Here is a 27,676-nt window from a genome sequence, read left to right as displayed (position 1 = left end):
GAAAATTGTACTTGTCAAAATATGTTAGTTCTTAGCTTTTGCAATACTTTAGTTTACAGACCCCTTACATTTTATCGATGTCCTGCACAAATTTGCTTTCGTAATGTTTGTGCTTGCATTTTGTTTCCTTGCCTAAGGCTAATTATGCATATGATTAAAATGTGCACCTGCTTTCCTGGCATTGAAATAGACAGTAATGTGTTGGCCGCAAAGGTATCTGCACGTAACTGTTAATACGAGACTGATGTTCACAGGGAACACGTTCGTTGGGTCATCGATACTTACGTGTAGAGTGTTTGCCAATCTCTTTTGTTGGCATCAAATTCAAAGGGCCTGTGGCCTGCCAACATCTCATATGTGACGACTCCCACGCTCCACCAGTCGACTTCCTGCAACAGTTCAAATTGCACTCATTTTCACTTCATCACACGGTCAAACATTTTCATTAGGGTCTCCAGAATCAAGAAAAAAATTGTGGAAGGATCTGCGTTGTTCATTTCTTGCCTCCAGTTTTATATTGAACTTTCCCGTGTATGACTTTTACTCATTCTTCATTTATCTGTTTAATATAGGAAGAGGTTTGATTCCTATTGACATGGAGACTGCTGACGTTTCTTACATTTTCCGATGAATGTGCAATGAGAAACATGGAAATCATTTGGTTAAGCATTGTTTAAATTATCATTATATGTTAAGCAATTCTCAAAATATCGCCCGTGGACAGACTTGGTTAAGCTAACAGGAGCATTTTCATAGAGTTTGGTTGTGGAAGTGCATAAGATTATTTTACATTTCCTTCATACCTATCAAATTGTTGTGAGTTCGCCAAATTTGGTAGAATGCTTCTATGTCTCGTGCTGTAAACTGATTACTTTGATTATGCATGTGTCATTGCAAGCTCCATGAAGATTCCATCTGTGCCTCCAAATCCTCAGAATATTATAGTGCATTGCCTTAATAGTTTACATTAAACTTACTGCTGGTTCAGTGACATAAAACAATGAGCTCATTATTCTTGCACTATCAGGGTATGAGATACTCACAAAGCTGTATCCATTGCCTCGCAGCATTTCTGGGGCCATGTAGTGGGCTGTCCCACACACGGATTCTGCACGTTTCTCCTGTTAACAGAAAAAGCATTTTATATAACCGTAAAAGAGATATCAGACAGGAAGCAACTAGAAATTAACTGTTTGGTAACCGGAACAAAGCTCTGAACATCCACTACTTGGCATTGAAAACAGTCAATTCCTTCATCTGCTGCCCTCATAACCTATTTCTCTAAGATCCCTCTTCATGCTGTATTCCCATCTGCTCCCCTCTTTTCCAAGTTAGCAACGTGCAGGAGTTTCTCCCACCTATATTTTGCGGCATTTCCTCTCTCCCTAGATGTCCAGCCCATTCTAAGTTAACTCCATAAGCGCCCTATCATTACAATACTTGGTAAACTGTAACAAACCACATACTTTGTATATTTGGATGCACTGCACGGTATGCAAGGTCCTAACACATATTTTTTCATTAATGCTAAAAAATCTAAACTAACCCCAGTTTGAACGAAATTTTCTATGACTCTGTTAAGAGAGAAGTGTTATACAATATTCAAATTGAATTTGGTATTCTAAAGATGCCAGTGAGTCAAATAAAAATGTGCTTAAATGAAACCTGTAGTAAAATTGGTATAGTTAAATATTTATCTGAGTCATTTTGCACCAAGAATGGTCTGAAACAAGGAGATGCCTTGTCCCCATTGCGCTTTAACTTTGCACTAGAATATGCCATCAGGAAAGTCCAAGACAGGCAGGAGGGGTTGCAATTGAATGGGACACTTCAGCTAATTGCATATGCTGATGATGTTAATTTATTGGGTGATGACATAAATACAATAAAGAGGAACACAGAAGTTTTACTGGAGGCTAGTAGAAAGGTGGGGCTAGAAGTAAATTCACAAAAAAACTAATATTATGTTTGTATCTCATCAGCAGACAGAATTATCTTAGTGTGGCTAATAGATCCCTTGTAAGTGTGGCAGTTCAAATACTTGGGAACAAATCAAAATGATACTCATTAGGAAGTTAGAAGGAGACCAAATACTGGAAATACGTGCTCCTGTTCAGTTCATAGTGTTTTGTCTTCCGGTCTGATTTATAAAAACCTAAAGTTTAAAATATACTATACAATAATTTTTCCTGTTTTGTATGGGTGCAAAACATGGTATCTCACTCTGAGGGAGGAACATAGATTGCAGATGTTTCACAATAGGGTGTTGAGGAGGATATTCGGGCCTAGGAGAGAAGACGATGGGGCATGGAGAAAACTGCATAATGGTGAGCTTAATAATTTGTTTTCCCCCCAATCTCTTCAGGGTGATTAATTCAAGAAGAATGAGATGGGTGGGGAATGTGGCACGCATTGATGGGGCAAATGGTGTTCATTGGTTATTGATTGGGAAGCCTGAGGGGAAGGTCCACTAAGGAGACCTAGACGTAGATGGGAGGATAATCTCAGGCAAGATCTTTGGGAGATAGGAGTTGAAGGAGACTGGATTTTGTTTCCCCAGAACAGTGTCTGGTGGAGGGCTTTGGTTAATTCGGTGATGAACCTTCGCGTTCCGTAAGCCATCTAGTTATTTAGTTAGTTGGACTAGCCCCTTGCTCTATCCTCCTTAGCATCCAGTATTGCCCTTTCTTCAAACCACTTGTTAACTGATGTAGTTTCCGCAAAGTAAGAACCAGGCTTATTTATCTAATATATTTCATATCTGGTATAGTAAACAGCATGTTAATGGTGTATGAATTGCATAACAGCAATAATTTATGAAACTCTAATAGAGCTATAAGTATTAGTTCTGAGTTCATCCCCTCTAATTGAAAGACCTTGTTACATTTGTTTACACTTTTTCCATTAAGAATCGCTACATAAAGATTTTGTCCTCCTGTAAACTATCCAGTCTTAAACAAGGAGTAGTGCCAGACAGAGTGTGGTCCATGTAGCCTATGCGACCCTGTAAGTAAACCCAACAAAAGATAAGGTGGATTTAACTTTACCTTTGTGTGGCAGTTGAAGATTTTACACAGCCCATAATCAGAGACTGCGATGTGGCCACGTGCATCAATCAGGATATTTTCTGGTTTCAAGTCACGGTGTATGACACCGATCTGAAAGGAAGAAATTAACGAGTTATTTGCATAGTGTGATATGCTGCTTTTTAACCTTTACACGACGGGGATTTAAACGACAAAATGGAGTAGCCCTATTGGGGTTTTTTGCAGGTTTTTAAACTTTTGTGCACACTCCACGGAAAACTTTAATATTATCTAAAGTAAACATGATAAATTCACGAAATAAAAGCCATATTTATTCGAATAGAACAGAGAAAAAATGCAGTTAATATCTTAATTGCCTAAATAGGCCTTAGTAACTTTACTTTGTTCTTTTGAAGCTCATTCGACATGATAGAAGCCATGGTTGTGAACTAATGACCACACAGAAAAAGTTGTTTCCGCTACTTCAGTGGATACACATTCTTTTCACCCATCATGAGGAAGAACGTGAGAAACTTTGAATAGGGGGACTGAAAATGAAGCCCAAACCCACTTGACATAAACAAAGTTAATTGCTGTTTATAGTTTCCGGGTTGACAGCTCAGGTTGAACTTGTGGGAACCCTAGAGAAAGTGATTCAATATCTGCAGCCCCTAAAAGAGGCCAAAAGACGTAGCCAAGTCTACTTACAGTGTTGCAAGTTTTGAGTTCCGCACAGGGAACGTTCATAGGGCTGAGTACACAACTTATGTCCCAGACAAGGAACGCTAGTAAGATAAAGGTTAATGTGGCAGAAAGTTGTAGTACTACTATTTTGCATTTCTGCCTTATAGCGCTTAAACTAAGATGTCATATAATATTGTTATTGTTGATTACCACAGAAAATAAAAATGACATTGAATAGAATAAAAAAGTTATAGCCCCACATTCACTTAAGTAGTTTAATGCAGACAAGTGAGGTGATGTCTGAATACCTGATGCAGGTGTTCAACAGCCAGGACTATCTCCGCTAGGTATAGTCTTGCTGCAGTCTCTGTAAACTTGCCCCAGTAACGCAGCAAATGGAACAAGTCTCCACCAGGATAATAGTCTGGAAAAATAATAATGCATTATTGTTACTGTAAGGACACTTCATGATACTAGGGGTACTAGTGAGTGCTACTGCGTTATCTGTTGAATTTGACAATGGAGTTACTGCAATGTTTTCCTCTCCAGAAGACTGGAAACAGCAGATTTGTTTGTCAGTGGGGGATGGAGCACAATCTGTAGACAGAGACAAAACTCACAGCCCATGCAGGACACTGCACTCGATGTTTGAGAAGCAAATAAATAATACGCTGACCCTTCGTCCTCCGGTCGACATGGTGGTCACTCCTTGTGCTACCCATTCTAAAATGATTCAGTTGTTATTGAAACTTATTTTACTGCTATGTACACTATAGGCTACTATAAACAGTTATAAATTCTGAGTAAACATGATTCCTCACACAAAACATGAGTGATAGGACAGTGTGTTAACACCACAGCACGCAACTGGTGTTGACTGGAATCATTCAAACTGATGTACACTCAGTACACCAGACCACCGTGCTCAGCAGGAGGATTTCCTGTATCATACATACTGTCTGTCTGTCTAAAGTAATAACTATCTCAAACTTGAAGGCATCCTGAATGTGGTCCTAAAAACATTAAACGACACGAAGAACACTCCCTCCGTTGCAGGTGCTGGCAGTGATCATTGAATTAAAAAGAGAAACTAAGAAATGCCGAAACTAGAAAAATGAGGTGAATCGCTGGAAAACTAATGAGTGTCAGCTGTTGATTTCTCTTGTGCGTGTTAGGAGGGATGCGCATCACTGCAGGTGGGCACTTGTGTATGAAGGTCAAGGTAGTTCTTCGCTCAGATAGACAGTACATATATCTGCAAACTTTCCATGGATTCACATCTTAGACTGACTACAGGATGTGGAATATGGGACATACAGATGTGTACAAATTAAAATAGCAATTAGGTTTCACGGAAGATAGAGGTTTAATAACGATTTTAAGATGTTGCACTAAAAGCACTGTTATGCAGAAGATAGGCCTAAGTACAGCAAATTTGTCCGTATAATCTTTAATAGTTTTGACACTAATTAACAGAATTTTGAAGGTTTTGATTCCAGCAGAGTACGCATATTCTGAAAACATGGAATGCTAGGAATTTAAGTTTGAACCTGGTTCTTATTCTTTGTGTTATCAGGATGTTGTACCTCTGCAACTATGTAAATTTTACAGCATTACTTGGCACTACAATGCACTGACACTTCTGTTGTTAAATTGTTCACTTTGCTTCTCAACCATCCTCGAATCAGGAATTGTTTTTCATGTACTCACCAAGTGCGAGACAGATCTTTGACTCTGTGTTGAAGGCGTAACAGAGTGCTACCAAGAATGGAAATTGGGAGCAGAGTTGATGGACGTAGCACTCTGTTTGGTATTTGTCTCGGTCGCCTTCAACGGGAATATCCATGATTTTCATCGCATAGGTCTTGTTGTTATCCATGCCACAGTTCTTCCTTGTCATGAAAACTTTTCCAAAACCTGTAACAGCACACGGTTATGATTCTTGTTGCTTTCTGCTCAATAGTGGTCTGAGGTATTTGTAGACTGTCCCTTTATAAAGATCATAATTGTTTATAAACGTTTTGTGTAATATCAAACATTTGTGTGATTGTGTGCATTTTGTGCTAAAATTATGAATTTGTGGGTCTTTATGTGTACCAAGATAAAGACACAACGGTTAATAATGGCTACCATTTGTCAGTCCACTCTTTCCAGATAACATTCAAGAAAATAGTCGGCAATAAGAAAAAGAATGGTATTGTTGGCAAAATGTGTATTTTCATTTAATTTAAGCATAAAAGAATTTTGAGTTGTTTCCAACTGTTCTCAACCACACCATGACGTCTTGAAGCAAGAAAATATTTCTGAAGCTTCATTTTGCTCAAACATTAATAAAGATTTGGTTCAGAGTTTGTAAATGTTGTGGTTAGATATCTACTGATCATAATCACATGTCTGAATACAGTAACAGCTGTTGGTGCTACGACTTCTACTATTTTGCCCTTTGATCTAGAGGATTACAGAAAATCAGGCCTATATTTATCAGCAGAGATAGGCAAGTGTTAATGGAAATTTATACTTACCTCCTTCCCCTAGAAGTCTCAGCGGGTCAAAGTCTCTCAGCTTTGTTGCGTAAGGCCGAAAATTCTTTTCTGTAACAAAGTTTTCAAAATTACAGGCATGTTCTAAGGCATCCTAACCATACAGCATGATTAAAATAATTTTCGTAGTACGCCACATAATTTGCCCATTGAATGGACCGTCCATCATAATTGAAGAGGAATGTTACCACAGATGGTGGTGACCTTCCTGATGTATTAAATTACAGTCTGTAGGACTTGTGTAGTAGGCAATTCTTTAACTAAGTGGTCTGAAGTTTTGTTGTCTCTAAAAACAGCCTGTAATTTAAATTGAAGTTTATAATACTAGTCTATATTGTGCCGTACATATTGGCATTTCCACTTCCTAAGAACTGCTCGGGTAGTCCTAATGATAGTTATTATTTCTGATGGTTTCTAAAAATTATACATTGACCGGCATTAGTCTCAGGAAACAAGGCATTGACAAGATGTCAAATACACATAAGACATGACTGTTTTGTGTTTACTCACAATTTTTTGTGCAATAACAGATTCATATGAAGAACTTATGAAATACGGTGCAGCAATTAGTATTTGCACGGCTTAATTATAGGTTCAGTTATAACTTAATTGCCAAGCATGGTCTGCTGTCAGAATGTAAAGCGTAATTGTGAGGTAATTGTTCAGAACTCAGGTCTCATACTGACAGGAGCAATAATTCATGTACTTGCTGAGTGTTCGAATCAGTTAGGAGATGATTTTAATATTGTCTTCCTATGTATGTAATGCTGTTTATAGTGCAGTCTGGTCAATAATATTTAGTGTGTATATTAATTTTCTAATTCAGGGACGTTGGGTTTACAACTTCATGGTCGTTGGTGTGGTACCATCAAATAATAACATTTTCAGTAGCATAATGTGGTCATGTTCTCCACTGCAGGAGATTATGATCATTCTTAAATAAAAAGCATTGTGCCCACTTGGAAAATATTTGATATCGTTGCCACTATAAGTAGCAGCCTTCAGTTGGAAGATTAATCAAGAGTAATAACAACACCTGCATATGGGAAGCTGTGGTCAGCCATTTCCAGTCATCTCAGAGGCTCAAAACATATTTACCTAAAATCCATCGTAATGTTTCCATGCCACCTCCCCCACGTCAATGAAGTGGCCAGTTATAATAAATATTCTTTCAAACACAGTACATGCATACCTTGTGCATCAATATTATTGAAATGCCACCTTCCTTCCTTTTATTATCCTAAAAGTAACATGAGATGCACATAACCAGCGAAATTTGGTGCTATACATGTAATAATTGCCAACTGAAATCTTCATTCAACAATATTTTCCTTAGCAGTTTGTTTACAGACATTTGCAATTAACCATTATTCTCGTAACAGATTAATGCATTGGAAATTAAAGATAAGAAATATGAAAACATGACTCCATTCTTCCACACTTTGTTGATGGCATTCTAAAATTTCCATGCAAGAAATAGCATGTTTATGAACTTAAAAGCAGGAATATAAATATTGTCATCTACGCTACATTGTATGAGCATCTGACATATCCTTTATATAAACCACAAATTAAGATATAAATAGATGATAAAATCTATTAGCTCAGATATGTACCATTTTCATATGTTCTCTTGGCATCAGGAGCAAAACTGTCCAGTATCAAACATTTTACTACCTGTCTTTTATGAGCCAAATATTCCCCTTGTTAACAGCAAGCAACACAAAGTGATAAGATGTTTGGTCACATACCTGAGGGTCTGTCCTCCGTGAAGTTCTCGTCCCAGTTCTTGAGACTGTCGTCGTCCCAGTTTTCTGTGGTACAGTCCCAGTCTTCCACATTTTTGTTGTACCAGGCATAAAGTTCGTCCCTGTCCCAGTCAGAGACAGGTTTGTTGTTCCAGTTGTGAAAGTCTCTGTCCCAGTATTTGTCACAGTTTTTCTCGTAGTCATCCCCATGGTTGACGGGGCACCCCATGTCTTGGTCCAATTCAGTGCTTTTACAAAACTGGAAAGAGAGGATATGACAGGCAAATTAGTCACTGTCTGGTTGTCAAATTGACAAAGCTACGAAACTCCTCATACACATTACAAAAGTAACAGTTAATCTGAAATCAGTCCAGTCTATACCCACACATCACATACAAGATGTGTTTTAATGTTTCCCTCTCGTCTGTGCTACGTCTCATGAGTGTTCTTCCATCTACAGAGCATTTATAATCTCTCCTGTGTGTGCTGTATGTCCTGCCCATCTCATCTTGCATGGTGTATCATTCATATACTACCTGATGAGTGTACTTTATGCAGCTCGTTAATTTTCAGATTCTGCAGGCCCCCACCCCCGTAATTTCAAATGTTCTCTTTAACACACTATCGTTAGACACCCTCAACTTAGAATACATGTAGCAGCATCCCAGATGACAACTGCCTTCTCAGTCATCTTTCCTTGATGTGAGAGATCGAGTATAAAGTTCCAGTTCTTGTGTTTTTTTAACTTTACATTTATTACATTTCTTGATAGATTGCAGTCTGTAAGATAAAATATTCTGAACTGCACAGTAGCAAGTATTCCCAGAATTGTTCTTAGCCGCGCCATTTGTAGTGATAATATCATTAAATGTCTGGTGCAGGGACCTGAATGGTTGGTAGCTGCTCATGGTGACAATAAATTCCCTGCATCCACAGAATCTGACATTCATTGCCTTTTTCGTAGAAATCCATCCCTGGGACCTATCTTAAAATAGTTGAACCTGTATCAAAAGTAATAATAGCAGGTCTACATGAAGTTGACTTTATAAAGCCCATTGTAAATATTACAATGAACTGGCCTTCAAAGAATTTGCTTTAATTTCAAATAATAAAACCAATGAAATGAAATATAATCCTTTAAATACATATTTTTATTTACTTTTCCAATTTGCAAATGTCAGGGTATTCAGTCTCTGGGCACAGATGTGAATCTAGGACTCTCTAAATATGAAGCAGGAGTGCCAGCAACAACATGTGAACCCTAAATTGTCAGTAAACATGACTTTAATGAGTTGAGTGTTTTGACTTTGCAGAAGATGGTCTGTTTAGTGTACAGTAATGGGAGATCAACTTCTGCCCCATTGTTCTGCAAGGGTATGGAAACTAGGTGCTTAATATTCTCTCTTGAGGAACATTTCTGATGGACCCTACCGTCTGAGCATTCCATGTGAATGTGAAATGGAAGTTGTGTGATATTCTGTACAAAATATCCAGCCACTGTATCCTAACCTCCTGTGCAAGATCAATCCAATCCTCATCCTCACACACTGTCTATTTTAATATTAATCAAATCCAACTAAGTCTCCCAAGTGTGCTACATTCACCATCCATTTCATCAGTGTAATAGCATTTGTTAAATACTACAACTTATATTGCTCATTGTTAATCATTTCCCCTCCTGTTATTGCCTTTTGAGTGGACTGTCTGCTGATGGAGTAACTTGTAATAGTTGCAGGCGTATTGTCAACCATTACATTGAAACACTTTATTAAACTGAACTTTGAGGCTGACAAATAGGACGGAAAGTAACTAAACTTGAGCCTCTTCTGCCTAACAAAATTTGCACATTACAACCTGCGGTGCCAAGCTATACATCTTGAAAACAATTTTTTAAGATACTTTCCTTTCACAATGGTAATGCCAGCTACAAAATCAACATACATTGTGTGTATTTTTTGTCCTTTAAGCATTTCAAGCACCGATCGATTTAAAAAAAAATTGGTGTAAATATAATGCCACTTGTCTTCTTCCACACACTAGGACCACTTCATATGGAGATCCGAAATATCACACCGTGATATAATTTTGGAGAGAAAAGCCCGCAATTTCTGAAATCCTATATTTGTAGAATTTGGTGTAGCGAATGGTGTCTGAGTAAAATCTGCATTTGGTGTGAATATGATAACTAGCAAAACCACTGCAAACTGGAAACATACATGTAAAGTTTGCCTGGCGATATGCTTTAGAGCAAAAATATACCTATAAATTCTACATGCAGTAATATTTCTTGCTAAACATTTATAATATGGCAATGATGCAGAACTGTGTATGAATGATTTGAAGACATGTCAGTAGCTTAAAATACGCACTTTTGTAGTTTTGCAGTCTTATCTCAAATTCTGATCCGAACAAGGATTATATATTATTCTATCACTTGTATTTTATATTGTGTTGGAACATTAACCACGAAAGAAACTACATATGTTGGAGCCGAAGGCTGTTCACTGTATATTACTTACCCAACTCAGCAAAAATACTGTGCGCCGGTTGGATTTAATGGTCCACATGAAGGAATGTGCATTGTCCTTTCTGTGGTACACTTACTTTTTCTGTCCAGTTCTTTCTTCCGCAGTTTTCTTCGAAAAATTTTCCAAACCGTTTTCCCCACATTTCAAAACTAGCAACCGTTGTTGACGAGTGGCTGTTGCGCAATACCTGGCCGCAATCGATACATGTATCGATTGTGAGTCGAGTTTTAGTAACGAAGTATTCGCTATATCCGACAGATGTCGCCAGCGTGTAAGAACTCCTTTCAGGGTATTGATTAGTATAAAACATTGTTTTTGGACTTTGAACTGTGTGTTTGCCTTGGATATAATTAAACATTTTATGTATGATGTACACAATTAATAACAATAATTGACACCATCTGCAGAACTGAGTAGAGACAGTCAAAAAAAGAAAAATGTGTTGCATAACCTCAAAAAAGTCTGTATAATTCAAAGAAAGACACCCAAGTATTTCAGTAAGCTTTGCAGTATATTCTTGTGTGTGTGTGTGTGTGTGTGTGTATTGTTCATCAGGGCATGAGTTCATGAAACGATAAGTATGTGTACAACACTTAGAATGAGAATTGTATGTATGGTGCATAGACACTGAAAGTATTACTTCTAATTGAACTTGTTGGTGATATGACAATAGAGTACAAACAGTACATAATGACAGACTAACTCGATGACAATGGTTCCGACGCTCATTGAAAATGTTCCTTTTTTTAAGTTGTTATACTTTTCTGCATCAAGTCATGAGAATTGTAAATGCTGGCTGCAAATGCAGATCTACAAGTCAACTTCAAATACCTCATAAACTGTTAAATTACTCTATCAGCAACATACACATCATTAGAATACATGCGTACATTTTTATTTAATTGCATGGATCTCTAAGGTAGTTGGATGGTAGTAGGATGTGTTATAAGTATGAATAATACAATTGCAATTTGTACAGTTATAAAGATATCACATAGTATAAGGGTTTACATAAAATACAAATAAATCCACCCATTATATTCTATTGATACATTATACTACCCATTATAATATATTTTGACCAGAAAACTTTAAGGAATTATTTGTAATGTATTAATAACTGTACATAGTTATGCACTTGCAATACCGGGAGCTCAATCATACCATGTTTTAACTCATTAAACTCCAGAGAGGTCACTACAGCTGTTTCTGTTCTGTCCACATCGTTTATAACACCAAATAACAGGTGTGAGAAGTTAAACAACACAGACATATATTGCCTATGATTATGATGGTTTTTGATGGTTGGTTGTTCAAGAAAACAAGAATGTTCTGTGAAAAATTTATGCAGCCTTATTGACCACTTTCTGTTTGTTTGTTGTTGTTTTTTCCCCCTCAGAGAGAAGATTCCTTCTTGATTGAAGATAATGGTGTTCAGCTCCAAGCATCAAGATAGGTCAAACATATAAAATGCTACCAGAATTATTATCCTGAATTGGGAAGGAACATAGGAGTAGTGTTGTTATTGATCATGTACTAACCACAAATGCAAAGGTACTTGGACTGGAACCTACGTGTGCTTCAGGTTAGGATGCACACGTTCTTATAGATATATTTAGAGACAGGGTTATTTCAGAGTAGAGAATGAATGTAGTGCTGAATTTTGAGTATATTTTTGCCATATGTCAACATATCTTTGGTATAAATGACATGTCTATGAGCAAATGGGTATGAAAGTTGAAATTTTTGCAACATAATGAGATTGCATCTTACTTTACCCCAATTCTCTGAGTAGTGCCCTAAGCTACAACTTTAATATTAATACACACCAGTGCCTGCCTTCGGGTGGTAAATTGTAGAAGTTTAAAACTTGCATTTGTTAACATTTCTGAGATATGTGATAACATAAATATCAATTTGTTTCTAGCGTACAGAAAGCACTAAATTTTGTGGTGAGTTTTGATCCAAAATGTACCATGAAATTTGATTCCAAGAGCAGTAAGGCAGATTTTCTCCAGAATTGATCTTATAGGTCTAAAGTTTGAGGGTAAAATAATGTGAATCTTATCAAAGATTCCAAAATTATTGCCATGTTATGTTTGTTAATATGACATGTGTGCCATTTTCTTTTGTGTATACTCTCTGAAAATTGGTAATATCTGTAAAATGTTGATACCAGATAAGTAACTCAGTAGATGTACGCTACTTCATTAGGATTCACATATTAAAACTGACTAGCTGGCGGTAGCATAGCTACTGGTAGGGCCTTCCTATCCAGATTGATCGAGGGAGAGAGGTCAGACTAAGTCAGGTACCGTGGTCCTCCAGGTTGGGGGTTAGTCGCAAGGCTAACAACCTTGCACCGTAAAAAGGAAGATGTTTCGAAACCTCAATCAAAGCCTCTGACAGATGGACCTAACATCCGAGCAGAGGATAGGACTGAATGGAACAGGAGCCCATGGACAGAGTATGGACCGGAGAGCCATAGAAGAAGAAGAAGAAGAAGCATCATAATTAATTCTGCCATTGTTGTCACTCCATTTGTTGACTTAATATAGAATGACCCAAATGCAAGAATTGACTTCTCTTTCACAGATGTATTCTGATTATTATTATATTATATTTTTCCATTACTGAAAACCTTCGTTGTTAGAGGAGAAACTTTCACAATGTTTTGAAGCTAGTCAGTCTATAAATTTTAGGCTTAACTGTAATATTTTCTTCCTTTGAATCTATAAACCATTTTTAAAAACATTTCTAATATGAAGGTGTACATGATTGATGGTCGCATTGTTGGCAGGCATGTGGTGCACATGAGGATCAAGGACTGTGGGGGTTAAAGGTGAGAAGCTTAGGAACGTGATCTTGTCCAGGAGGTTTGTGGGCTGGTGCAACGTATTGCCGAGGGACGCAGACATTTCTGTTAACTTGAATGTGGAGCTGGGTGCAGTACTGGGCCAGGGAAAAGTTGATTTGGATGTTGCCAGCATTGTGTTTACATCCATTGGCTGACTTATGGTTGAGCTTCAAGAATCATCTGTTCTAAGCCCCATCTTGTTGGAATAGCACTCCACAGTTTCCTTACACTGGGTTGCAAGTGCCAGGGTGTGAATAATGGCAAACTCACCTTCACGTGTTACATCTTTTTTTTAAATGTAGTTGATAACAGGAATGGTGTGATTGTGTCTGCTTCGTAATAAAAAATGCCATTACCTTAATTCTAGAAGGTGAAATTATGGAACTATGACTGTTATATCTGTTATGAAGGAGTTGCCTCTTTTAAAGTCAGGGTTAAGATAAAAGTTCAGTTTTAGTTTTAATTTCATTTGTTTAATGTGCTGACACTAATGAGCAATATGTGGGAACAATTTATGAACTCTACTTTCTTTAAAGTATTTCAGTGTCTGTGGAGGTGTGAGTAGAACCAAAGATTTATTACAATAGAAATTAGTTTTATATAAACAATTCCATGATAATATTACAATAAATGCCCACCCCATGACCACAGTCATCTTGTTTACTGTTTCTGGAGTGCTTTTATTGTCCTCTTGTAGTTCATATTGAATTTCATGAAATTCAGTCAGTCATTTCTATAATCATTAAATAACTACATACACATGGATATAATACTACAAGACCTATTCTTCTTATGAACTGAGGAAGATGGTTTAAAGTAGGAGCTTAGTTTGTAACGAGCCTGTGGGCAAAATAATTTTTACGGACTCCTAATGAAATTAGCAGCTGCTTAACCATTGAATTTCAAACCGAAAAGGAACAGTTTGCAACGCATGAAAATTGAAGCATTTGCTTTGTGTATAACATTTTATGATTTTTCCAGAGTACTAACATCAGAGAGCGCTAATAGCCAGAGTAGCTGATGTGCCTATCAACCCATAACCTATAGCAGAGTTTGTCTTGTGATGCTGATTGACGGGCAAGGTGCATTGCAGCTGGCATTCAGAGTTAAAGAGCTACGTGAGATGCTGGCCCTTCCGGACTGTCGCATTGTGTAACCTGCCACATTTTGAGGCTGTCCTTTCTCTCGTGCCAAGTGAGTGTATAGTAATGGGTTTACACACAGTGTGTCATAGTACAGGAAGCTTTTGTGTATTGGCTCTGTCATTTGAGTCTGTAAGCTGTTGTAGCCTACTTTGAACCATAACAAGTGAAATTAGATATCAGGCTCTCATGGAGATAAATAAAGAAGTTTCCTATCTTCTGGAGTGTTGCATCGTGTAGTCTGGTAGAAATTCACTGAAGTTTCAGAGGCGGTAAGCACCTTTGATATTTTAATCAATTAATACCAGATACATGGTGAAACATCCGTAAGCTTCAATAACTCATGCCGCAATAAGACTGCGAACATATAGTAGAATCATCATCAGAACTGTGGTCCTTTTCTGGTTCTAATTTGAATTACTTAAATTTTTCCATGTCTTCCTGTTTGTTGTTCTCAGAGTTTCTGGCTTCTTTGCCTGAAACCAAATATTCTGATAATATTTCTTGCTTGGCAGCTCATATCTTAAAGTGAAATGTTATATGCAAAAATCAAAACCCAAAGCAGGGAGAAAATCCCCCCCCCCCCCCACATTTAAACATGTGGTGAATAAAACAATCTAGTGATGAAAAGGAACTTAAGAAATATGTCCTGTGCACATGATATGAATCTAATACCCGTGGTATTCTTTGTTGTGTGTCATATAGCATGTCCATCTACCGGCACCTTTACAACTTTGTGTTATTCCGATGTAGTGTCTAGATGGCAGGAGAAGCACATCGCCATCTGTGTTTTTGTAATTAGCATAATTTATTGACACTTTCTTACTCTGTGCTGAGAATACTTTGGACTTGAGGGGATGCTATTTGTGTGTGGAATGAAAAGGTTTAAATAAGATAAGTAATTTGGTTTTAAATGTTCTCCTACATGGGCTGTTGGTGTGTCATGGCTTGTTTCTTTTAATGTTCCTTGTTTGGGTTCAGATTTGAAATAAATTAGTTGCTTTATATAAGATTATTATAGGTTATCAGTTACTTTGAATTCGTACTGCAGTCTCTTGTTCATTTGATAATTAAAAATTACTTTGGTGAAGTTTTGTTTGATACTGATGCTCTTCTTACATACGAGGTGCGATCGGAAAGTATCCAGACTGCGCCTATATATATATATATATATATATATATATATATATATATATATATATATATATATATATATATATATAAAAACCGTACACTTATCTCAGGTATTAAATTCATCCATCACCCTCGAAGTAGTTCCCCTGGGAGTGAACACAACGATCCCAGCGCCCCTGCCAAGCCTGGAAGCATCCCTGGAAATCTTTCTTTGTCAGCCTGTCAAGCACCATCTGCGATTCTGCCTGAATCTATCGTCTCAAATCTCATTCCCTTTAGCTGAATTTTCATCTTTGGAAAGAGGAAGAAGTCACACGGAGCTAAGGAGGGTGCGGGATGACGGCCATGGTGTTTGAGGCCAAAAACTGCCGCACTTTGAGGGTGGTGTGCGCTGGCGCGTTGTCATGATGCGTCGCATGTGGAGTTCTTCCTTTAGAATCAGCTGACAGGTCCCATAGCCTATCCCAACAATGTCGCACAAGTCGTTGATGGTACGACGTCGATCTTCGTGAATGGCCTGCCGAATCTTCGTAACATTTTCGGGCGTTGTGCTCGAAGATGGTCGTCCAGAACGCTCGTCATCATTGACAGAGGTTCTGCCATTTTTAAAACGTGAATGCCACACAAAAGTTTGCGGACTCCCCAAATGCTTGCTTTAGCATTTCATATGTTTCCGTAGCCGTTTTGGCGAGTCTTTGGCAAAATTTGATGCACACGCCATTCCGAAATCGCAGGAGGGTCGGTATAATGCACTACCAAAACGCCCGTAACTAAGAAACAAATGCTAATTCGATGATGCCGGCTGGCACACTGATTCACTATGAATGTAGGCCGCACCCCCAAGCGGCAGAAGCTCGTACTACATCCGGTTCGCCCTCTATTGACACAGTCTTGAAACTTTCCTATCGCACCTCGTACACTTGGTTTCCTTATGGGTCACCGAGAACGTGCACACAATTACGGGTAACCACGTTGAACTATTGGGTCTTTGAAGACAGTGGACGATTTATTCTTGGTTCTTCTTTGTTCCCACAGAAGATTCCCCATGACTTGAAAGGATGCAGCATCAAGTTTTCCACAACAGAAATCGATCCCTTTGTTATTCTACCTTACAGCAACAACCCTGGCGTGACATCGATAGACCGTCTCGAGGGACGTTTATTCCAATCGATAATGAAGATGAATTTGCGGTTTCAGCTGAAGTTGACCGGAAATGAGAAATGGGGAGACAAACTCCCAATAACACGTGGACTGGCATGAAGGGGGATCTCTTCAATGACGTAAGTGAGCTAGGTTTGCAGCTTTACTTCTGGACATGGAATTATGCGAGGTGTTCGAAAGCACGGACCCTCATTTTAAAGACGCATTGGTGTGGCACGTGAGACGTCCCAATCAGGTGCCGCACTGGAAAGGCTTGTACAGGATTTTTGAGAAGGAAACGTGGGTGGTCATCATCGTCCTCAGTATCGCAGTGGCCCTGCTGTTATGGCGCATGAGTTGTCTTTCCGAGGAGACGTCTTACGAAACTCTGTTCAAAAGTTTGACTCACGTGTGGGCCGTCGTGCTCGGGGTCTCACTACCAGAACAGCCGCGTGCTTCTCAGACACGACTTTTATATCTGATCTGGGTCATATATTGCCTGCACATCAACGCAGTGTACCTCTCGTTCTTAACCAGCTTCCTCATAAATCCAGAGTTCGAAAAACAGGTTCGTACCGTTGATGAGCTAGTGCGATCCAAATTGGATTTCGGGTACCACTCGGGATTTGACAGATACTTCGACTCTACGGATAAGATACTATCTCGCCGCAGTCACTGCGCTGGCGTTGGGGATGACTTTTAGACAGATGGCAGAAAGAGGGGACTTCGCAATGTTAGTGTCGAGTACGCTTGCGCAGTACAAGAACAGCTTTGAGTACAATGATCGAAGTGGAAGAAATTCTTTCAATCCTTTTCATGATGCAATTCTGACTTATGACTTCGTGATGTATCTGACGAAAGGGAGTCACCTACTGGAGAGACTTGACAGTGTTGTCCAGCGCACGGTGGAAGCTGGTTGCTGGGGCAGTGGTGGGAGGAGATGATGACCACCCTGAGACTTCGACGGGTTCTGTGCACCGAACAAGAGTCCTCAACGCTGACATTTTCTCATCTACAATCAGTGTTTGTGTTTCTCTCGTTCGGACTTCTGATTAGTTTCACTGTTTTCATGTGCGAGTTCTTGTCGTTCCGTGCGTACTAATGATTAAATAATCCCTGGTCTTGTTGAATAAAAACACCCAAAATTTCTCAGCTGACACTAATCCGAGGTAAGCATTCAGCACAGTCCACAGGCAGGGAATTGGCAAGGCAATTATGATGAAGAGTAGATGTCCTTGGGAATTTTACGTTTCTTTATTTTTAAAGTTTCCCGTGAACTATACGGCGCACCCTAGTCAATCCAACGCTTTCTCTGGTTTGTTTTGTTATGTGTAGTAGAGGCAAATCTCTCGGACTGAACAGTACTCTCCCTTCCAGCAGATTTAGTATTACAACAAATTGTGTGGTACTCGCCTCTTCTGTGGTGTTATTTTGCTATCAAAATAAACTTAAACCTAATATTATACAAAAGCACCATGTACTGAAAATTGTCTAAAATATTTTTACTATCCATTCATACAATTCATGGTTTGATTTCATTTCACTTGTGATGGCATGTTTTGGGTTATAGCTCCATTTTCAGGGCATCACCACCTTCTTCGTATTACTACAGTGATGCTAAACACTGGGGTTCCGATTGTCTAAAATCGATATTAAGTCACTTCAAGTATATGTTACGCCACGTCGCATTGTTTTACTCTTTTTCAAGTAATATGAATATTGTGTGTATTATTACATTCAGCCAAAGTGAAGCGGTGAAACAAATGCTTAACATTACTTCTAGTATCCGTTGTAAACGATCAGAATCTCAGTGTCTAACAACAGGGGATTTGAGGAGGGGGAGAGGAATCACGTGACCCGAATTATCTTTCAAACGATTTGAAATGAGCGCGCTCTGCTCGCACTGACATCTCTGGTGACATCATAGAAACAGTCACGATTTGTTATGGTGGTCGGGATTGTCGTCTTTTCTTTGTGGTAAACAAAAATCTCATCTCTCCCCAGAACCTGTGTTTGTTAAGTTGCCTACCTCAAACTATCCTCTCTGAAACTGATGATCCCCAGTCAAAACTCTGAATGTATCACTTGTATCATTCAATGCATGCAAAGTGTCCAGCAATTCTGATCCATCTACATTAGCCTAACTAAAATATAAACAATTGAACTATAAACAATTTAATTGAAATACAATATTTAACTAAAACAATTTAACGTTTTCATTAAACAATTCAACTATTTAACTTTTCGTCTAAAAATGCTCAAACTATACTAAATTGGGCAGATTCATGATGTACTGTATTAACGATGCAAACACCACGTCGTCCAATCCTGGATTCTGCAAAGGAACCATTTGTATCAGAACAGGAAATGCAATTACTGTAACAAGTATAGAAACACATGCAGCGAAAGATTATGAACGATTTGTTATTTTTATTCTTAAATATACAATATGTGAACTTTAACTGTTTAAATAAAACAAAGTAACTACTTAACTAAAGGAATGTATCTATTTAAGTAAACCTATTTAACCTTTTAATTACAAACTACGTAACTAAAGGGGCAGATTCATTATTTCTTCAATGAAGGACGCAAATTCAATGTCGGCCATTTCTGGATTCTGCAAAGGAAATAAACATTTGGATCAGAATAGGAACTGGAATTATGGGTAACAAGTATGGAAACACGTACAGCGAATATCTCGTGGTAGGCGATCTCTAAGGATGCAGGTTTTGAAGGAATTTGTAACGAAGCTCATGGTGAAAGACACTGAACTTATTCTAGTTACGTGGACTTCTATGTAAATTACAGGCTTCAACCTGATTCAGCATTTTTTGGGGTGACTTCTGTTTTACCCTCTGTTTCATCTACCTGTCATAACCTGACCTGGTGTTGTAACTTTTATGTCGTGTGATTTTCATCTGCACGGAATTTACAAGTCGGAGGGAGGGCTGGAAATAGGTCAAATGCAAGAATATAAAAATTACAAAGAGAACTTCAGGCTCATAGTATGCCTTCGTGGCCTATATATCATGTGTTCAGTTTATAATAAGGTAAATATAGATTTATGTAATCAATCAATTAATCATTATCCGTTAATTTCAACCGCCTGTGTAACCACTTACAGTTATGCCGACAAGCACAGTTGCAATACTTACGGTTTCAACAGTCTCAGATCATATTTTTGTTCTCGTCTGAGTATCGGTTACTGAATTTAGTGACTCAAAACACAAGGATTGTGCCGTCATGCACCATTCGCTGGAATGACAGAGAAGAATGGACTGTTTATTTCTCAGTGCTCTGAGTTTTTACCCAGCAATGATATTTTGTGTGATGTCTGCTTAATTTTTTGGTTTGCCCCATTCAGTGCTATGGCTTATTTTCAATAATATCAGTAGCTCGGACTACTGTTAGTGTCAAGGTTTTAATGAAGAAGAGAATGTAAAAAATACACGGGCAGTTTTTGTGTATGCTGTTCAGGAAAGGCAGCCTTAAAGTTATGTATGTAAACTTTCTCACTTATGTAGTAGCAGTAATTTTGTAGAAAAGTTTTCTGTACTTCTCTTCTGCAGAATTTTCTGTGTCAGGATTTGCCTTCTTCATTTCCCTGGTTTTTGTTAGAAAATTGAGAAGTGTGTCATGTTCATTTTGCACGTGACTTTGAATTTCTCTTATTTTGTGAATAAAATCTATACCCAGACCTGTCTGTAATGTATGAACCAAAATGTAAGAATTTGCGAACACAGAAAGAAAGGGTTTGAGCAGAAAGACCTGTTACTATCACGAATGTACCTCATGACAAAATGAAAATCAGAAGTTTCATCCAATATTAGGTGGTTCTTGAATTTGTCTTCAAATGTCAACTAGCAACACTTCATGGAGGGCTTTTAACAAATTATTTTCAATGGCCAGAGATGTGCCTTAGCAAAAGGTCATTCAGCAGAGGTTCATACTTTTCTAGCAGTTTCGAAATATTCTTTACAATTACTTCTATCAAGGGGCAACTCAGATAATTCATGACCTCTAAATGGTAGTTCTTGATCTGGCAGCAGACAAGTCATGTCACCCATTTCAATATTTATAATTTGTATAAACTCCTTTATTATATTCTGAACTACTAAATGTAAGTTGGATCTCCAGAAGCTCATAATTTCTTTGGAGACATAAATAAAGAATGACCTGCGTGTACTGTACATGTTTTGCGTAAGATTCGTGTTTTTCTTTTCTTTTCGTGAAGCATGTAAGTCATAAGTTTGTTAAAGGCCCCCGAAATCCAAAACATTTCAACATTTTTGGAAGATCAATTATGGCCAGCAAATCAGTTTCTCTCAGATTGTTGCAAGCTGTTAACCATGGGTAAAAATGATATTGCAAAACAAAAGTTCCCAGTGTACATATTTTGTTCCTTATATGCACTCTCAGGGTTTTATATAGGTTGGTAATGTCTCCCATGTCTTAATGTTTTTAGTTTCTCCATGAATTTTCTTGTTGACAATAGTTTTTCTAAAAAACATTGAATAACATTTTATCTAGTTTCCACAAACTTCAAATGGTCTTCCACCGTCACTGCAGTTGTGTTTATGAAAATTGCAGTTTGTGGGTGATTTTGGTACAATTCACTTCTTCTTCAGTTCATGTTGAGGTCAACCATTTTTTTATTTAAAAGAATGGTAAAGACCTTTCTTTTTCTTATACGTTTCTTATATTCACAATTTTTTAATATTTTCATTTGCATTTTTCTCGTGCGATTGTTTTGTAGCCACATCAGCATCAATAAGATACTCAATTTTTATAGCTTAAAGTCGCCTAAATAATATTTGAACATTCAGTGGTAAATCAAAGAAGACAACTCAGCCATTACAAGGGTTAATGTTTTTGAAGTAAATAATCGCTGTTTACACTGTAGAACTCTGAATTCTTTATTTTTAAAGCAGATTGTGTTTGTAGGTGTCACTAGGTCTGTTCCGTTTATGTGTTAGAGAGTTGCGTAATGATACTTCAATTAACAAAGTTAACGTGCTTTGTGTGTGTTACCTACTCAGCTATGAGTATATGTTCTTCGATACTGGGAGTGCCGTGAATAAAACACGTTAAAGAGACCTCTATCTAACATTGGACGAGCCTTTTAAATGAGGTGACTATTATGCAGTGACAGTGCGAGTTAATTTGATTTTGCGTATTCAAATAACTTGTGTCTTTGATGTCAGCATGCAATAATTAGTCTGTAGTACCATGATGATACTGTATGTGTAAGTGAAATATTTATTAGTGTTGTGAGTTTAGATCTTGTGATTCAAAGTGGCAAGCCAGATAATCATTATTTTATTACGGTCATTAATTAGGACTAATTGTTTATATTTATAAACATGCAAGCCGACTCCTGTGAGAAGTTAGCAGAACAGAGCTAGGTTTTCGTACCTGTATAATAAAATAAAAAGTAAAGATTGCTTGCATCATCACAACCTCAAATCCTACATAGAACGAAAGTTGACTGGTAATAAGACAAATGCGGAGGGGTGCGTTGTTAAACTGTGGGCCAAATTAAGCATGTCTTACATAAGCGAAAAGTGATTAAAATTTTGTGCCTTTTGGGTTGTTTTGGATCTCCAGCAAGAGCATGTATTCAGAGTTTCAGTCATGTAGTGCAAGTAGCAGCAATCATCTATTATCTTGAGAATGTTGAAATAAAAAATGTTCCCCCACACCAGAATATTATTGCTAAATATTTCAGTACACACACTCGTGTATTTGCGATACCAAGTTAAAGTATTCTGTCTTTTTTTATTTACATTTATTCAGCATGCCCCATTACAAGATTGCAATATTACATGCATTAATATATAGCACGTTAACAGATTACACAACTCTAATATCATGATCCATTGCCACCGTTTGCACCTATGTTCCTATGCAAAACTGTATTATAATCAATGGATTTAATGAATTTATTAAAATGACCTAAACATTTCTGAACAATTTCTTCATGCAACACTGGCCATGTGCCACCATTCCTGACTATTGCATCTATTAAGTTCCGCCTTGGTTGTTGTAGTTTTTCGCAGTCATAGATGAGGTGATCCTCTGTTTGTGCTGCTTTCAGGCATGAGCATGTTGGATCGTCAATGATTCCAAACCTGTGTAGATATGATTTGTTTTTGCCATGTCCAGTCGTCATTGCTGCCAGTTCAGGAATTATTTCAATATTTAGCTTCATTCTTTGTCACACTGACGCGAATAATTTCTTGCACGCTGCTCCTTTATTGGTGGCGCTCCACTCATTTTGCCATTTTATAATCCCTTCTTCCTTTGTTTCTTTAATAATTGTACTTTTAGGCTTCTTTGCATATACTACATTTCCACCATCTTCTGCTGCTGCCTTCGCTAATCTGTCTGCTTTTTCATTACCGAAAATTCCGATGTGTGCTTTGATCCACCCAAAATGAATAGTCCAATTTTGATCTTTGAGATTCCTTAATCTATTTCTTATCTCAGATATTACAAAGCCATGTTTGAAGTTGTTTTTTAGTAGATCGAGAGAAACTGGACTATCTGTGTACACCGCTACTATTCTTTCCTCAATGCTGATTTCCCTTAAAGTTGTTACTGCATGCAAGGCCTCTAGAATTCCGATCTGCTCAGCTTGATTGTTTGAGCAATGATCGGGTAACTTGGTTTTTAAGCTATGAATTAGTTCTCCATTTTTGAAGATAACAGCGGCAGCACTTACCTTTCCCTGGTGTTTACTTCCATCTATATAGATTTCCACAGTGTATTTATTGAAGTCTTTCACTTCATCAAGAGTTATTCTTTCCGCTGGATGAGACCATTCCTTCTTGTTTAATGGTGCTTCGTACTCGGTAGAGTCATCTTTCAGTCCGTGTATAGTTTTATATATCTGCACTGCTTCTTCGATAGTAATGCAGATAGGATATTCTGTCTTCCTGGTCTTTTCGAAGTGTGCATTTGTCAGTAGTGAGCGACCAGCCCACTGCCTCTGCACAATTTCTACTCAATCCTTATCTTTGTCTGCTATAGCCATCTAATAGGAATCAGGAGAGACTTGTGTGAGAAATGGCCAGGGAGTTTTGCTTAGGAAACATCTCGTTCATTGTTTTTTGTGCCATAAATCTACGGCATGGGACCGCCGGCTTTAGTTCCCTTCCGAAGGAAGTTGTTCTATGGATTTTTATCACCCCTTAAAATTCCATCAACCTCAGCAGTGTTTGAACTCGCGTACCTTGGGTCCAGTGGCGACGACATTAACCACTAGTGCAATGAGGGCGACAAGTTCGTTGAAATATTACTTTGCTAAAATAATAACAGGAAAGTTTATGAACATGTTTTTTATTTAATATTCTTAAATATATTAATTAGAAACAATTCAGAAAACATTAAATAATTTAACTATTTAACAAAAAATAAACAATTGAACTATTTTACAAAGAACTAAACTATTTCACTATTTAAATACTGAAGTATTTAACAAAAAAACTAAATTATTTATTTATTTAACAAATGTGAACAATTCAGATATTTAACAAAAAAAAATGAACAGTCTAACTATTTAAATACTAAACTATTTAACAAAAAATAAACAATTGAACTATTTTACAAAGAACTAAACTATTTCACTATTTAAATACTGAAGTATTTAACAAAAAAACTAAATAATTTATTTATTTAACAAATGTGAACAATTAAGATATTTAACAAAGAACTAAACTATTTCACTATTTAAATACGGAAGTATTTAACAAAAAAACTAAATAATTTATTTATTTAAAAAATCTCATCTAACGTCCATTCCTTGGAGCCCAGTTGCTTTGCTTCAGGTCGATGACGTAGTCGATCTTAAACTTTATTCTGCTAGAGAGCATCGCCTTCTTATTTGTTAGTTCCTTCATTGTATGAAGGAACTCAGACAGATCCTGCAAGAAAACAAAAATTTAAAGTCACATTTCATGGGCATAATTAACTTCTTACGCTTATAAGCCTACACATAAAACTAGAAAATTCTGCCACTACTCATGTAGTTCACATAGAACTTGCTGTGTGGGAAGGCGCGTGTAAATTTAAATTGAGAGCTGAAGGTTGCTGTCTCGAACAAAACGTAAGTATGTGTCTCATCTAAACAAAGGCATAAACCGAGATTTTTGGTGGCTGAGCCTAGACATGACCCTTCGATCAGATTCCTGCTTTGTCCTGTCAGGACTGAGTGAATTCTGACATGATTCAGCAGAGGTGATGAGAGGAAACGTAAAAGTGTAACAAAATACTGAGCAAGATTCCCGTCGCACTAGACGGGGACAAGTTGAAGTCACGGCATGAGGCGTCTTTATATGAAACATGTTAGAGTGTAGAAGAGTATGAAGAATTTCAGAAGAACATGTCACGGTGATCATTTATCACACAGAAACACTATTCAGAATATTGTCAGCGAGCTCAGAAAGGTTTTTCATATCAGAATAGATGCAACATCCTCACGCGTTCTTTACAATGTGCACTTTCAAGCATCGAATCCACCTTCTGTGACAGTTCCCAATTTGGCCACCAGATTGCAGCACCTGACTTTCTACCTAGGAGGATATTCAAAATAGGATTATGCGAGGTCGTGCAGAATACCACAAACTCCATATCAAATTTCATCCTAGTCTGTCCATTGGTTCTCGAATTGAATGGACTGGAAAGACAGATGGACGAGAAGGTGCGACCAGCCCATAATGCCTTCTCGCTATGATTTTGTGCAAAGAATGTATAACAATTAAGAAGACTTGCATGTTACAAAATGGAAGCCAGAAAGTCAGTGAGATCAAAGGGACACACTTACTGCTTTTTGCATTGTACTTTCCGTATAAACCTGTGGTCATCATAGAGCCCAAAGGAAGGCAATAAATTACACGGTAGGAGAACTGCAAATTAAAACTAAAAGTATTAAAAAATGAAAACAAACATACTTGGCTCTTGCTCTCCAAATCCTTGCCGACCGTCATCAGAAGAGTGCAGAGGCACTCCAAGGAATGTTCGTCTTCTTTGGTAAGGAGACGTTTAATGCAATGCTGCATGGTGCTTGTGGCGAGCATATCTGCTTTATGCAGCTCGCCAATAAACCTGTAACATAGTGAAGAATATATCACTTGGGTTGAGTTAAGACAATAGTAAAAGTCCAAAGAACAGAAGAGAAACGAGGTTCTTTGCCTCTACAAGGTACAGAAAGATTTGTGCCTTAAAATAATGAGAACTTTTGTTTAAATAGATGGAATTTAATCAGTGTCTTGTGTGTGATATATATTTTTGAGATGAAATATAATATTTCTGTACGTGGTCCTGTAAAAATCTGTATCTGTTTATAAATATAAAACAGCTGAGACAGAATATTGAAAATTTCACATTAAATAATTATTTTTATGTAATTTGCATTTGATTCTGTAAGGAGGAAAGCCATCAGTGCCATTTCACGATGCAAATACCAAGAAGAAGAAGAAGAAATATCGAGGAAGTGGAGACTTTATGATAGTGTGTGATCATGTAAGCAGCAGCATTATGAAGCACATTTAGAAATTTGTCCTGGATTTTGTGGAACACTTGCATACTGGAGGGCAAGAACCCATTTACATTTCAAATTTCCTCTCAGTGTCTTGTCCTAATTCACAACTCTTAAGTTCACTACTTTCAGAGTCACTGATGAATCAAATGTAGAGCTTCAAAATCACAAAGAAAAATGTAAGTTACCTGATGTTTCCTATTGATTTCATTTGTATCCTTCGCAGTTCCTGCTGTAGTTCGGTTTTCTTTGCCTGCAGAAAAAATAAGTAGAAAAGATTAGAAATCGCCTTTTTTGATGGTATCTTGTAAGAGCCCTTCTTTAATGCACCGCTTTCAACAAATGTAAGTTTGCATTTTAAAGTCTGTGTCCACGAAGCCCCCTGCCTTTGTGCCTCCAAAAGAACGCCATGACCTAATGAGAAATGTCGAGTGCAGCCGGAGTCCATTATTATGAGAGTTTACAACATTTTGAAAAAAAATGAGTACATTAAGTACTCATTATAGGAAGTTAAACTAACCTAAGAAGTTAGGAAAATGTTTTTTCATCTTGAGGTACCATTTATATCATAATAATTTAAATTAAGTTTATGTCAGTCTTTATCAATTATGTCTCTTTCTTGTCTTTCAAGAAGTCTTAAAACCTGAACAACATATTGAATCATAATTTTTCAAATGATAGATATTCATCTTCAAGCAAAAAGGGAGGAGACAACTATTCCATTCGATCAAGCAGACGGAGCTATTCCCAATCAGTGGACAGAAGCGTAGTAACATATGACCGTAGACAAAGACATTAGAGAAGCACTTACTGGGTCTGCTGTTTCCTCAATCTCTTTCTGTGTGGCTTCTAGATTTATTTCTGCTTCAGGATTCTTTTCAAATTCTGCCCGGCATCGACCTAGCAGCAACTTCCTGAAGGTGACCTCTGGTTCGCCATTGTTCCCACGCTCTGCCGGAACTTTTATGCCGGAGAGAACCTTGCACATTCGTGCATAAATCTCTGTGAACTTTGGTTCATCAACAGCCTGCACATAAAAACACACAACATTATCACTTTGCTCTCATGTTATATTTATGAAAAACAACTCTGTTGAGCATACGTTACATAAACTAAATTTATGAAATGATGGCCACCTAAATGAAGCTTCAACAAAATAAATCTTTATCCCTTAAACCTGAGAAACTCAAAATCTCAGTCAGATGCAAGACACATTTCATGACAGCCTTAATTTTCTTGCATAAGATAAACATTTTTAGATGAGAGCAGATAAATTCTAAGCTTGGAGGTGTATTTAAAGAGAGAACAATCAGCTTACTGGTTTTTAAGATTATTATCA

General features: G+C 37.5%; 3 protein-coding genes across 16 annotated transcripts in view; 1 reads left to right on the top strand and 2 right to left on the bottom strand.

The window, feature by feature from the left end:
* Positions 1 to 154: 154 nt before the first annotated feature.
* On the bottom strand, positions 155 to 10,750 carry LOC147872085 (uncharacterized). Of its 2 annotated transcripts, none has more exons than XM_087359295.1 (8): positions 10,518 to 10,657; positions 8,002 to 8,257; positions 6,233 to 6,301; positions 5,421 to 5,627; positions 4,019 to 4,134; positions 3,048 to 3,158; positions 1,044 to 1,121; positions 155 to 389 (listed from the first exon to the last, which is right to left on the bottom strand). In XM_087359295.1, the coding sequence occupies exons 1-8, from the start codon at positions 10,563 to 10,565 to the stop codon at positions 282 to 284; spliced, it is 993 nt and encodes a 330-aa protein (XP_087215421.1). In that variant the 5' UTR covers positions 10,566 to 10,657; the 3' UTR covers positions 155 to 281. The 2 variants fall into 2 exon arrangements, with proteins under 2 accessions (XP_087215421.1, XP_087215420.1); XM_087359294.1 differs by having other exon boundaries at positions 158 to 389; positions 10,603 to 10,750.
* The window catches only part of LOC147872081 (uncharacterized), a 31,160-nt gene continuing 14,232 nt past the window's right edge, over positions 10,749 to 27,676 (top strand). For 2 of the 13 annotated variants that reach the window (XM_087359306.1, XM_087359304.1), the window contains exons 1-5: positions 10,769 to 11,023; positions 11,926 to 12,111; positions 13,327 to 13,368; positions 14,365 to 14,577; positions 16,695 to 16,939. In XM_087359306.1, the coding sequence (XP_087215432.1) occupies positions 16,880 to 16,939 (60 nt within the window). In that variant the 5' untranslated portion in view covers positions 10,769 to 11,023; positions 11,926 to 12,111; positions 13,327 to 13,368; positions 14,365 to 14,577; positions 16,695 to 16,879. The other 11 variants (XM_087359311.1, XM_087359307.1, XM_087359308.1 and 8 more) reach the window with 11 other exon arrangements.
* Positions 26,426 to 27,459, bottom strand: LOC147872084 (eukaryotic translation initiation factor 4 gamma 3-like). Its single transcript, XM_087359340.1, has 2 exons — positions 27,149 to 27,459; positions 26,426 to 26,590 (listed from the first exon to the last, which is right to left on the bottom strand). Exons 1-2 carry the CDS (start codon positions 27,323 to 27,325, stop codon positions 26,522 to 26,524), a joined length of 246 nt encoding a protein of 81 aa, XP_087215466.1. The 5' UTR covers positions 27,326 to 27,459; the 3' UTR covers positions 26,426 to 26,521.

This window comes from Zootermopsis nevadensis, unplaced genomic scaffold, assembly GCF_977971745.1.
Source record: "Zootermopsis nevadensis isolate Lab colony 2312 unplaced genomic scaffold, Znev_1.0 Znev_ptg000031l, whole genome shotgun sequence".
Classification (NCBI taxonomy): Eukaryota; Metazoa; Arthropoda; class Insecta; order Blattodea; family Termopsidae; genus Zootermopsis; species Zootermopsis nevadensis.
Note: the sequence above shows the minus strand (reverse complement) of the source record. Positions and strands in the feature narration are given on the sequence as shown.

What these genes read in the sequence shown, in the direction of transcription:
- LOC147872084 (XM_087359340.1), bottom strand. Translation starts at nt 27,325, where the DNA reads ATGTGCAAGGTTCTCTCCGGCATAAAAGTTCCGGCAGAGCGTGGGAAC. An exon ending in TTGAGGAAACAGCAGACCCA is followed by an intron (nt 26,591 to 27,148) that starts GTAAGTGCTTCT and finishes TTTTTTCTGCAG; the next exon opens with GCAAAGAAAACCGAACTACA.
- LOC147872085 (XM_087359294.1), bottom strand. Translation starts at nt 10,668, where the DNA reads ATGTGGGGAAAACGGTTTGGAAAATTTTTCGAAGAAAACTGCGGAAGA. An exon ending in GAAAGAACTGGACAGAAAAA is followed by an intron (nt 8,258 to 10,602) that starts GTAAGTGTACCA and finishes CTCTCTTTCCAG; the next exon opens with TTTTGTAAAAGCACTGAATT. An exon ending in TCTTCAACTGCCACACAAAG is followed by an intron (nt 1,122 to 3,047) that starts GTAAAGTTAAAT and finishes TTCTGTTAACAG; the next exon opens with GAGAAACGTGCAGAATCCGT.